Source organism: Piliocolobus tephrosceles, chromosome 6 (genome assembly GCF_002776525.5).
Source record: "Piliocolobus tephrosceles isolate RC106 chromosome 6, ASM277652v3, whole genome shotgun sequence".
Taxonomy (NCBI): Eukaryota; Metazoa; Chordata; class Mammalia; order Primates; family Cercopithecidae; genus Piliocolobus; species Piliocolobus tephrosceles.
The window spans coordinates 79,485,115-79,499,243 of record NC_045439.1 but is presented as its reverse complement, the minus strand read 5'-3'; the positions used below and the strand labels follow the sequence as shown (position 1 = coordinate 79,499,243).

The 14,129-nt window shown below is 33.0% G+C and overlaps 1 protein-coding gene across 3 annotated transcripts in view; it reads right to left on the bottom strand.

The window, feature by feature from the left end:
• MYEF2 (myelin expression factor 2) overlaps nt 1-14,129 on the bottom strand; it is a 38,825-nt gene that overhangs the window by 3,635 nt on the left and 21,061 nt on the right. Inside the window, exons 10-16 of one of the 3 annotated variants that reach the window (XM_023227191.2) lie at nt 9,892-9,993; nt 8,346-8,396; nt 7,985-8,053; nt 7,576-7,674; nt 7,210-7,281; nt 5,273-5,481; nt 5,142-5,193 (exon numbers count right to left, since the gene is read on the bottom strand). In XM_023227191.2, coding sequence (XP_023082959.1) covers nt 5,142-5,193; nt 5,273-5,481; nt 7,210-7,281; nt 7,576-7,674; nt 7,985-8,053; nt 8,346-8,396; nt 9,892-9,993 — 654 coding nt within the window. The remainder of the gene's footprint in view (nt 1-5,141; nt 5,194-5,272; nt 5,482-7,209; nt 7,282-7,575; nt 7,675-7,984; nt 8,054-8,345; nt 8,397-9,891; nt 9,994-14,129) is intronic. The other 2 variants (XM_023227192.3, XM_023227194.2) reach the window with 2 other exon arrangements.

Genomic DNA, 14,129 nt, shown 5'->3' with positions numbered 1-14,129 from the left:
AAAAGGGGAGTTATCAATAATTACACATAAGTAACAGATGTAAAGTGAGACTATCCCCAGGCAAACTGGGATACATGGTCACTCAATCCAAACCGGTCATAAACTTAGGGCGTGACTACTTACCAAAACATTTCCCTCCCCACTAGATGTACATGTCAAAACAAATCAAGTTAGAAGACTTTAAATATTATAGTTGCCAGATCACTATGGGCTAATTTTAGTCTGGCAACCAAATCAGACAGCCAGACATATTTAGTTCTATAAAGCGAGGAGGAAAAAAAGGAGAAAGGTAAAAACAAGAGGGCCTGTCAAAAAACTGCATAAGCCCTTTCCAGAAGGTAAGATCAAATTTTAGTATCAATCCATAAGGAAGATTTTTTTCTGCGGAAATCTTGATCTGAATAATCTCTTACCTATAACATGATGAACTACTTTATACTTTCACTTTTTCATCCACTCCCTATTACTGCATTTCTTTTTGAAAACCAACTGGTAGTCAACTGCTCACCTACTAAACACTAATTAAATGGTCTAAGATAATACATGTCATACTGAGACAAAACCAGTATCTTGTTACACATGCCAGATAGTTTTTAAATGTGTTCTGAAAAGTTACAAAATAGGCTAATCTCCAGAGAAATTACATGATAATGGGTAAAGTAGATCCAAATAATATTTAGCCCACAACTGGAACGAAATGGGGAAAAAAAGCAAAAACACAGCAATCACACTGTCTAATAAACATCATAAAATGAAACTGGAAAACACATTTTAAAACAATTTAAAGATAAATGCAGCACAATTTCCAGAGTCCTCTTAATATCTTGAATGCTGGTACCTGAAAAAAAGCAAGTTTAATTAAAGAAGCTCTTGGTAAAGGACAGCACCTTACAGTTATTTTGAAAAGAACTGTGGAGGATTTTCAAGGACTTTTAAGGTTAAAGGTTCTTCCTTATCCTAATTTTACCTAAAAACATAGTTTTTCTTAAGTATCCCATCATAGGTTTATTAGCAATAGTAAAGTTCACCTAAGCAAGAAATCTTCTTCAATACCTCAAAGGAAAATATGTCACTATTTCTTGCATAATCTGTCTCTCAATCTTTCAGGACAGTTTCTCTTGTTTTTCTCTTAAATTGTCTCTTTCAGTTTAGAAATCAGCACTCAGACCTCCAAATTCCTGACCTCGCAAATGACCTAAAAAATTTTCTAGTTGACAAGGTCCCTCAGCTAAGATACTTGAACTTTCTTACAGTTCTGATGTTCAAGCTATATGGACGGTAGCCCATAAATATTTGTTTCATGGTTAGACTGCTCCCCCAAAAAGAATCCCAGCAGGACAGAACCAGAAACAGTTATAAATTTTCTAAGTTTCTTCCTGATCCTATAAAAACAACAACTGAAATATTTTCTTTTCTAAAGATAAATAATTCAGGAGAAAAAAATTAGTTTCAAATAGCAGATTAAAATCAGACCTGTCTGACTTTTTACATGCTCTGAGAACTTCCTCAACTAAGTTAAATATCTAATAATCTTGTGCGATTCCAAGAAAACAAAAACAGGACTGCTATTTTGGCAATAGCACAGGACAAAATAGTATGCCATGAGAAATCAGTATCACAGAATAATCAAACATATTGCTGTTACATATACTAGTAATAAAAAGATTCGTCCCACAGTAAAAGAAACCTTTCTGTTTTATTTAACCCAGCCTATTGACATCTTGTGGGGTATATTTTGGGATATGCTGGTTAAAAAACACATGTAAAAATAGACCAAATTAAAGAATGTTCAATAAAATCTACTGCCTACATGAAGCTGTTAACACAACCATGGATGAAAAAAGGAAAATCAGACATTCTACCATAAGAAAACATAATAAGGATATAAGGAATAGAAAAGCAAAGGTTTCTGTTGTTTCTTTACAAACGAAAGACAGTGCCTATCAATGAATGCTCATCATATATCATTTGTACTATTACTGCATTTTTACTCTTAAGTTATTCTAAAGTCCACTCAAAATGCTTGAAGCAGCAAGTACTTTAATCAATAAAATCTACCATAAGCCTTCATTTTCCATGCAGTTAACAAGCATACTGATGTAGAAATACTACATAATGGAAATCTGTGGAACAAAGTTACATCTGTTTATATGGTTTATAGCAAGAATAATTGAGAATGGGTTTTCCTTGTGCTGAAGTTCTAAAATGTTATAGTCTTGCATCATACTGAGCCAGAAGGCCAGAATGCAGCTAAAGTATACAGATGACATGGGAGCACATTTAAAAGACTATGCCCATGTGACCCCATTAGTACAAACTGAAATGATGTGGGGTCCTATACTAAATAGGTTAATTTATTTATACTCAGCCTTTTTGAAAATGCATCTCTCTGAGGAATTATACAAGGCAAGATAAAAAGAAAGATCTCTTTTGCTACAGGAAAGACGTGTATCTTACCAGCTAGGGTCAAAAACATTACCTTCAGGGGCTTGATGGAATTAGAAAATAGCAGTTACATTCACTTACTTCTCATCTTGTTATATTTGGAAAGATATGAAAGCAATCTTTTCTGAATCACAAAGGTTGAGAAAATGTTCTATTGAAGGTAATATAACCCATAAAATAACATTTACTCAGCCTTTGTAATTACTCCACCAAAAACAGTTAATCACTAGAGATAATTTATAAGCAGAGGGGTTGCCAGTGATACCCTTTACTGACAGACATTGTTTATGGGTGATGCATGGAGTACTACTAGATTCTTACTAAGAAGCAAGCAAGAGAATATACTTACTCTCTTTGGGCTTACAAGAAGAAGAATAACAACAGAAGACTGCCTTTTACTGCCCAAGAGGCCATTACTGGCTTGCAGCATGTTAAAAAGAAATGTCTCATACTAAGAAAAAGATTTATAAATAACTGACATGGCAGAAAAATGGATGATTCAGTTCATACTAGCTAGATAATTTGTATAGTTGTCAATAGCTGGACACTTAATTCTGTATTATTATAACTTTCTTTCCCATCAATGTAGTTCAAGGTTAAAAATAAGGGAGATATAGGGAATTGTGTAAATATGGTATTATCTTAATATAAAATCTAAGAGTCAGAGACTTTTACAAAAGAATTGATAAAACAAAAATCATTAATCTTAAAATATGATTATAATCAAAAAAGGATTATAAGGATAGAGCTAAAATAGTGAAGTAAAGAATAATAATTTAACCATTATTTTATATGGCTAAAATATTGTAAAAATTTTCTATGTAGATTAGAATGCTTTTTCCATTCAAAAAATGTCTTGCAATTGCTGATGTCCTCAGGTCATCAGGCCACTCCAACCAGAAGCCCACCAAAGACTTGAAGTTTGCTGCAAGCCTTGCTCATATCTAACCTCGAAAGTAAAGCAGACTACAAAGAATAAAGAACAGTCACCTCAACATTGGTCACCTTTTCATTGTCATTTCTTTGTCCTGCTTTGCTCTTTATCTTGCTAAGTTTCATTTCTACTTTTAACATAATGTCATATCTCATTTGGAGATTTTTTTTTTCACTGAAACAACATCAACAGAGATTATACTTGCTGCCACTGCTTGTCATTTGATGTATTTCACTAAGACCCTATATACATTCTTCCCTCTGTAGTCTACAGGATTCATGGCCAGACACTGCTGCCAGATACTGCTTACTCATTCTGGTAGATCTTCTCACCCCTGCAAAGAAGGCCAATACCTCAATGCCACTTTACTATTTTGCTTTCTCTTAATGGTGACTATTAACCAGTTAACTTGTTTTCAACAACTTTTTCTTGAATTTTTGATTAGTGCAAAATAAAAGGATGATCAAGAAAGTAAGACAACAGAACATCCTAGACAAATTCATGTTGTATGTTCTTTGAGGGCATCTGACTTTTTTCACCTTCAAAATTCTAGTGCCTAGCAGACTGCCAAAAATATGTTTGTGGATTTAATGAATAAATTACTGAATAAATGAACATCTACCCAGAATGCTTAACTTACAAACTTTGCATAAACTCTTACTATACTACAGAGGCAACAAAAGGAGCTAAGATAAAAAGACAGTTCTTGCCTTCAAGAGTTTCCACGTAGGATGGAAGAAAACTTGAACAAATAACTATTAATATAAATAAAAGCTACAAAAGAGTAGACATAAAGAAATATGAGATAATATTATCTCTGTAGTGGCCACAAAGGTTATTTTGTGACATGACCTTAGAAATTATCTATATGCTACCTGACCTCAGAAATTATATATATGCTACCTTACGTAACTTCCTATTGTGACTACAGTCTCTGAGATTCCATGGAATAGCAGAAAAATATTAATACTAGCAAAAAATATTTTACAACACTCACATGAATTCTCCCATTATTGCAAAAGAAACAAAAAGTGAGAATTTAGTCAATTAAGATATTTTTTAACAAAAGTAAGTATGGTATATAAAAAGTTCTTTTTTAAAAGTAATAAACAACCTAATCTTCCACAGACCTACGGAACACATTAAGGTTGTATAAGTAGTATCATTATGGTCAAGAACAGTTTATAAAAGAATAAGAAGGGCAACCAAAATATACCCATGTCCAAGGCATTCCCAGCAGTGGGTTGTATGCTACCACCTAGGTTTCCTGTGCTGGGAAGGAATACAGTGTATGTAGAATGGGTCTCATCTATTAACTCCCTTATCAATTGGACATCAGCATCTCAGTTGGTTATGCTGATAATCCACTGCACTATACTACAAACAAGGAAATAAATACACCACTTATTATTGTTTCTCATGAGAAAAAAAAATTTTAATGCAAACAATTATAATATATTTATCTTTTTAAAATGAGGTAATAAAATAAGTCCTATCTTTATTAACAGAAAACAATAATAGGATATATCCTAAACCTTGTTACCTAAACCTTGTTATTACCTAGTAGTAATAGCACTGCTCTAAGTCAAAAGATAGTGAAATAATTCATTTATTTGAAGTGGAATTAGACCTGGCCCACTATCAAGACTATCCAGGAACAGGCATCTGGACAGGCAAAGGTCTAAACACAGCGTATAAAAGTTTAAAACCAATTTTCCTCCATAATCAGTATCAACATATCTGCAGTTATTTGCATACTTACCACACTGACTGAATTTCTCTTTTAGTTTCTGCCAAGTCAAGTCAAAAGGTAGCTAGAATGAAAAGAGGTATTAGTAACACATATACAAGAAAAAAAAGAATTTCAATTATCCTTAATATTTATTTGCTTACATTTCTGACAAATATCTGGTTGCCTTTGGAGCCTATTCTCTCTCTCATTCCGCTTCCCATTGGACCCGATAAAAATCCTCGATCCATATCGATGCTCCTTTCCAGTATAGCTCCTATACCTGGTCCCATTCTATCAAAGCTGGAACTCATCCGGTCCAGTCCCATCCCCATTCCTCCAGTCACACTGTTCATGCCACCCATTCCACCACCTGGATTTTCAAGAAAGGACAGGGGAATTTGGGAATTTTGTGTTTTTGTTTCAAAAACATAAGGAAAAGGAGAAGAGGAGAAAGGAGGAAAAGAAGAGGAGATAATCATTTTTGAGAAAGAAGGGGGAAAATTAATTTGTTTATATAATTAAATAATATACAAACATAAAATTATTTTCATACAGATAACATAACTTTCCAAAGAACAGAATTTGCTTCAGTATATATTTAGTTAGCTGAGAAATTCTAGCCACTGTATAAATACATTATACATATGTAACTGTATAAAATTATATTCTGATCATTAAATATATAAATATATAAATCCTCTACCAATCACTGCTTCCAATAACATGACAGTTGTTCTTATCCTTATTTTTATTTTCCAATAATATCAAGCATAATAATTGCTAAAGATACACAGAGATAAATTCAAATTATTACAACTCTAGCACTCAAGCCGCTCTCACCGTACTCTCCTACAAATATTCCTTTCCTAGCTTATCTTTCACCTCAGCATCTTCACCTCTGTTTCCCAGTTTTTATTCTCATGGTAATTCAATAATTATAGCAAAACATAACTTTTAATCTCAATATTATACAGAACTTGTCAAGGGAACAAAAAATGCTATCACTCCCCGTTAGCCAGAGCTTAAGAATTTAGCTCCGAACTCATACCTACGTCATTCTTATGCACCGACTCGATTTCCTGTCCTTTTCATTTACTCCCATCTTACTCATTATCAAACCTTTTGTCTTGTACGTAATATCCCCAAACATGGAAATTCTAAAACTCAACATCACCCTCAAATTGGCTTTTTGTGAATAACCAATATAAAATCAGGGAAAACAGAAGTACAGACACTGAGATAAAAGAGGAAGATACAGAAGTTAGGACTAACAGGAAATGGCTGAGGCTCAAAGATGATGGAAGGAAGAATAAAATGAGGAGCAAGATACAATGGAAGTAGATGTCTTCAGCTGACAGGATTTTAGAATTTACTCTTAGAATAGTTTAAATAGGTTGTATTTTCTGTTTGTGAAATTTCATCAATTAAAGGAAGTCAATAAAGTATGGAGAGCTCAGAGACATGTCCCAGTAAGCAAAAGAGGTTAAAAAAATAATAATAAATAATCCATGTATTCAGGCTTAATGTAAGGCCTAAAAGGTAGTAGTGGAAATGGACAGATGGGAGATTCGGCATTCCCCAGTGTTGCAACCACTCTTGATGCTATTACGGGAAAGGTTCAAGAGGAAAAGAAATAAGTACCTCTTTCAACCTTAGCCTGACTCAAGCTCAGGAGATGCCTAAGAGTGTTATATCTGCATTTACCAAAAGACATATATGTTTACAAATAAAATAAGCTAGTCACTAATAGCTATTATAGAAAATAAGAAAGGAAACAAAGTTGGTGCTAAAGCAAAACTTGTTCCTGACACATGATCAGAGAAATTCCCAGATTCCCTAGTTGGAAAGAAGGTTCTTGGATTGGCCGTTAACACACAGTTTAGAAATATCAAAGAAGTAAAATTCAAACAGTAAAGTTAGAAATTTCAAACAATAATCAAACAGAAAGGCTTCACTCAATTATCAAGGTTTCTCAAATTATAGCAAGACACATTAACATATAAGAACAAAGTATTACTATACTACAATAACTACTCTTGCAAAGTCTTTGCAAGCACTCAAATATTACTGAATAAATTCTAGTAAAATTTAAACCTACTTATTCCAGATCCTACTGGACCCATGTTAGAAGCTCCTATTCTTCCTGCAAACCCTCCAATCATTGCACTGCCTAAACAAGGATGGAAAGATAATATACTAATTAATTTAAATAATCATACTTTAAAATTCCCAAGGTACTATGTGCTCTGATTTACAATAATTGAAAAGCATAAAGTCTTCTGAAAATAGACTTCAAATATGTAAGATGTTGAAAAAGAGAGCTAGCATATTAAAATCCTTAAAGTGTTTTCTTCAGGTAATAAGTTGTATAAAACATTGATTTCTGATTTTTCACAAAAAAAGAGAAACCAAATTGCAAAAATTATAGCCTACAAAAAGAAAAGAAGTATGCAGCCAGCCCTACCAAGTCTACCAAAGGAATCTCCAAAGCCTCGATTTATTCCAATATCACCACGTCCAAAATCTCGCTCCATGCTACTAGTCATCGCACCACGGTACAGCTCTGAAAAAATTGTGCAACAAATTAACCTTTTTCAAATATATCAATGCATGACGAAAACATTCAGGAATGTATCTAAATTATAAAAAAAAAAACAGCATAAGTCACAAAAACAAAATAGTCTGTCATTTATCCAATTTACCTCACATGCCACACATATCATCCCCATTCCCACCAGGCCTGTCCTTATCTCCTAGTGCCTACATGCCTTCTGAAGACATTTTTAGCACCCATTCCTAAGTTATAGGGGGGAAACTTTAATAATAGGGAAAACTAAATGTGCCCACATTTCCCACTGCATACATTTACCTACCTCCCATTCGGCCAACTCCTCCAAATCCTCCCATGCTATTCATTGCTTCCAGACCACCAAACCCTATTCCTATGGAATAAAGATTCATTTTGAGATCCGACTGTCAGTGATGTAGCTGAAAGGTACATTTTGTAAATGTTAAGTCTCACCAGTAAGCTCTATATCCACCCTACCTTGTGCAGCTACTTCTTAATACATCACCTTCCTTTAAGTATGTACCAGGCTCAATTTCTGCTAGCAGCCTTTAGAACATGAGCCAACAATAAACCATGACTTTCTTTTTCATGGAATTCTCAACACAGTTTCTAGTTTATTAAAAATGGCGATGGGTACATACAAAAAAACAAATCTTTATACATACCTCCTCCAATTCTATTCATTCCTCCAAAACCTGGACCATCCATTCCCATACCTCAAATAAAATACACAGTATGTACTTTAAGTATATTTTACTTTTATGACTAAAAGATGATATAATGCATTATAGCAAAATAGATACCACTGGTATAACCACAATGAAACACTAGAGAAGCAGTAAGGTACAGGAGGCATGGTTTAAAGTGCTATGCCATAGCAGCTGCCTAATCATGAGTCTTCAAAAAGGTTTCTTTGAACATTTATTAGACAAGAAAGCAAAATTCACTAGTAACCCCACAACATTCAGTTAGAGAATATCTAGAACTAGGTAATCATTCACTTTTTTTCCACAATAAACACAGAAATATTACTATCAATGATTTTTTTCCAGCATAGACACAGAAATATCATTACAGCAGATTTAGAGATCAGGCCAGAATGTAAGGACTCTCTAACCATGGCACTTAAAAAGAGCAGTAGAAATTTTAAAAATATAAATAGTATGATTTAGGAGAGGGTAGGTAGGTGTGAGAGTCTAAGGCTAAGGGAGAAAACTTGTTTGGATCAGAATGATTATGATAATGAGCCTCATAATTTAAAGTGTGACTACAGCATCTCGACAAAAATAGGAATCTGATAGCATTTATTAGTCCATCAATTAAACCAGTAATTCATGAAGTATGGTCCAGGGACTCTTTAGGGTTCAATAGGTCAAAACTACTTAAGTCACCAAACACTACTAAGACATTATTTGACGTTTTACCCTCATTTTCTTGAGTTTAAGGTGTAATCTTCCAAAGACTATATGATGTACAATATCACAAAAAACTAAATGCAGAAACAGATATAAGAGCAATATTAAGTCAAACATTAAAAAGATGTGTGGAAAGGTAAAACAATGCCACTCTCCTCACCAATTTCTTTTTTGCATTGAAAAACAGTTTATTTTCTTAAAGCTTTTAAGTATGAGTTTATCATATAATGAGTTTATCATTTTTAATATGTAATTTTTTTAATTTCTAATTTTTCATTTATAATACATTAAATACTGGTAATTATAACTAAATAAACAAACATTTTTGGGTTCTCAACAAATTTTAAGATATAAAAGGGTCCTAACATCAAAGTTTAAAAATCAATCTCTAAAAATGAACTGTGAGTTCTTCCAGCCAAATAACTAACTGAAAAGCTACCTTCCCAACTGGATAAACAAATTTCAGTTGCCTATGATAAGGTAGCATTTCAGCTACTCCATAAATACTGTACATACATGATATATTCTCCTTCTGCCTTAAAGACATTTCAAAATCCAAAGTGCTAAAAGGCTAGCTACAACACAGCTGGCCCCAAAGAAACTCTCCTGACTTCTGCCTATCTCTTTCATGTCAGCTGTGCTCAAGGTTTCATCCCTTTTTCAGAATCAAGTGACATCACACATATCTAACTATTAATTAGAGTCCTTTAAACATTATTACAGACCACATCAATGGAGGCTTTATTAGCTAGCATATGTATCATTTAAAAAGAAAAAAGAAAGTTAGAATACTCACCACCTGGACCTAAATTTCCCATTACTCCACCTATGTTCAACTGGCTGGCACTAATAGGCTGTCCACCCGGACCAAGTCCCATCCCAATGCCTCCAAGACCACCTAAAACAAAAATGAGAACAATTATTACCAAGATCCATATATGATTAACTAATTGGCAATAAACTTTTTTAAAGAGCTATATACCTGTAGTAGTATCTCTACAATTTCTGCAAATTTTCAAGTAAGAGCACTGGTTCTTATTTTTATCTAGAAAGTAGCACACTGAAGCCCGACTATAAAACCATTTATTAATGAGAAGTGTTTTATCAAATAAAACATGATATACTATAAAGTACACCTTATACCCCACTTAAAGGTGCACTTAAAGGAATAATAAAATACCTAGAGGATTTTGAGTAATATCTTATCACCTTATATACGGCACACATATCTGAAAATGAGCATCTTGCCCAAATTTGTAGACCCACTTAAAATTTGATAATTACTTTTTAAATGGTTCAAATCAAACTAAAAAGTCAATAACCATAAAAGTATAACATTGAATAAGGCAAATATTACATTACCTAGTTTTCTCATTGATATAAATATTTATTTATACTTATATGGCACCTTAAGTGTTTCCACATCTATTATCCATAAAAGAGGAAATTTTTGAGACCTTAGGTTACTTGCATAATGACATGGAGCTGATTTTAAAACTTGGGTTCTTGTTGTCAAACTGCACAACAAAGACCAAAGTCTTAAAATCAGCTACAAGGACAGATTACTTATAAAGAAAGGACGATTCAACAAATAGCTGACTTTAATAGCAACAGTGTAAACATGAAGACTGTAGAATACTTTCAAAGTGCTTAGAGAAAATAATTATCAATCTTAAACTATACAACAAGTTAAACTGTCTTTGAAGACATTTAAAAACCAAAATTGAGAGAATTTACAAATAAAAGATCCTCACTTAAAAGAGCTTCCAACATATATGCTTCAGAGGAAAAAAATTAGCGCCAGAGTCCATAAAAGCAGAGGAGCGATGACACAAGAAAATGGTAAATAACACTGTCTAATTTGCAGGACAGAAAAAAAAATTGTACAGAACTAATAATACAGAACCAAAACGCTGAGCAATGATAGTATAATTCAGTAGGAAAGTGACTGCATCGAAAGGTCAGTCTACTATTACATAAAAGAATAATTACATTAACTTCAGGCTTCATAGAAATATTAAAATATCCAGAACAATCCAAGATAGGAGAAAAATAAGTTTTTGTAAGACAGAAAAATAAGACACAAAATAATATAATGGAAATTAATCCAAACGAACCAATACATGTGAAGAAACTGAACTCTTCAATTTTATGGAGAAAAAAACTATCGAAGTAAGTTTTTTAAAAAGTCTATCTAAGCCCAGCAATAACACCGTTTATAAGGGGTGTGCCTAAAACAGTAAAAAAAATAGGAAAAATGTGCCAGGCAAGTACAAAACAAAATAAAGCTGCCTTACTTACATTAAAATTAGACCAAAGACTCAAAGTAATTACTAGAGAAAAAAATCACCCTATAAAATTTTTGATTCACTAGGAAAATATATCAATTCTAATCTAGATGTACCTACTAAGCTAGCTTAAAAACATTTAAGTAAAAACCAGAAAAAGTAGAAAAATCCACTATTCTAATGGGCAATTTTACTAGACACATAAGATAATAAAATAGTGTTACAGCTGAAAACATTATTAGTAAGGATCTAAGACAATTAAAATGATTAACAAACTTGATTTGATTAACATATATAGATCACTGCACTCACCAACTATACCCAGAATACTAAGAGAAATGTGCCATAGGGTAGGCCATCCATAAGTCCAAATTAATTCCAAAGAATCACTCTCACATATAAACCATGTTCTCTGACTAGATTGAAACGAAAAAGTACAAAGAAAAAAAAACTCATACATTTGGAAATTGAAAACTTCTATTTTCAAATAATACATGGCTCAATAAGAAATCATAATGGTGATTTTTTTTTTTTTTTTTTTTTTTGGAGACAGAGTCTCCCTCTGTCACCCAGGCTGGAGTACAGTGGCACGATCGCAGCTCACTGCAACCTCTGCCTCCCAGGTTCAAGCAATTCTCCTGCCTTAGTCTCCTGAGTAGCTGAGACTACAGGCATGCGCCACCGTGTCTGGCTACTTTTTTTTTTGTATTTTTAGTAGAGACGGGGTTTCGCCACTTTGGCCAGGCTGATCTCGAACTCCTTGTCTCAAGTGATCCACCTGCCTCAGCCTCCCAAAGTGCTGGGATTACAGGTGTGAGCCACCATGCCCAGCCCATAATGGTAATTTTTAAATACTCTAAAAACTGACCCAACATAAAAATGCTCCATAGCAAAACCCATGTAGTAACTTTATAGTCATAACTGCTTATATTAGAAAGGAAAAGCTACCAATTTGAAGTAATCATTCAACTTAAGGAGTTAGGACAAAAACAAACTAAACCCCAATAAAGAGAAGGAAAAAAATAATAAGGCTAAGAGCAGAAATTAAAAATACAAAACATTCAAATTCAGTTATTTGAATACACCATTAAAACTGACAAATTTCTAACAAAATTAACCAAGAAAAAATTAAAAATTGTAAACATTCAGAATTTTTAAAACAGAACCACAGATGTAGCAAAAACTTAGAGATAATTTTATGCCAAAATATTTGAAAATGAACAAAAATAGAAAAAATCCTTAGAAAAACAGAAATTACAAAAATTGACTCAAAAAACGATAGAAAATATAAGCCATCAGTAGTTAAAAACTTCCCAGAAACAACAGATGAAGGCCAGTTTTAAACATAATTTCTAGCAAATATAAAGAGAATATATCATTCTGATAAAAAAGAGCAAATAGTTTCCAACTTAATACACAATAACTAAAATTTAAAATAACCTAAAAAACAGAAAAATGTACAAAATGTGGTATCAGCAGTTAAAATGAAGAAACTAGAGCTACATCTATCAACATAAATGAATCTCAAAATCAATTTTAAACAAAAAAAGCAAGTTACATAATACATTACGATATCACTCAAACAAAATTTTAAATCCAACAAAACAATTCCCTATGTTTATGGATGTACAAATGTGCAGTCAAATTATTAAAACCTAAATGATAAATACTCTATCCATAAGTTGTTTCCTCTGGGTAAGGCATAAGTTGAAAGATGGGCAAGGGAGATGGGGAAGCTCCATTTTACCTGTAAACTTTTATTCATTTTAAAGAAAAAAATCTACAACAAATATGGCATATGATAACTGTATGAGTAATTTTACTTTTGTCTGTATATTTAAGATTTCTTATAAGAATACTTTAAAAACCAGAGAAGATGCAGTGAAATAGTAAAAACAATAGCTAATATTTACTGAGTGTTTATGCAAAACGATTCTAAGTGCTTTACATATATTAATTCACGTACTACTCATGTCAACCCCACGAAGTAGACACCATTATTATCCCCACTTTTCAAAGGAGGCACTGAGACACATAATACAATAAGTATATGACACTGTTATAGTCATTTGGAAAACAATTTGATAATACTAACCCATGAGAACTGTAAATCTACTTCAGAATATCTGTCTGAAGGAAGTACCCAAAAACATTACAAAGATTTGTGAACAAAAAGGCATGTGTTACTCTATGGTTACTCAAAAGGAAATAAAAGTTAAAACGCCTAAAATACAGAACAGCGAAATAGTTATGGAACATCTATGTTAAGACTATTCCATCCTGGCGAACACGGTGAAACCCCGTCTCTACTAAAAAATACAAAAAACTAGCCGGGCGAGGTGGCGGGCGCCTGTAGTCCCAGCTACTCGGGAGGCTGAGGCAGGAGAATGGCGTAAACCCGGGAGGCGGAGCTTGCAGTGAGCTGAGATCCGGCCACTGCACTCCAGCCTGGGCGACAGAGCAAGACTGTCTCAAAAAAAAAAAAAAAAGGACTATTATACTACCAATAAAAATATCTGAAAATAATTTTCAACATGAGAAAATGCTTGTACTCTAATGTTAAACAAAAAATAATTCAAAATTATTTTATAATGTAAATATTTTACATTATTTACAACTATGTAAAAAATACACATAGAAGGCTGGAAGAAAATACATAAAAATGTTATAATGAGGTTAACCACAGATGGCGAAATGAGAGAGGACTTTTTTTCCTTCAAGTGTATACATTTATCAAACATTTTTA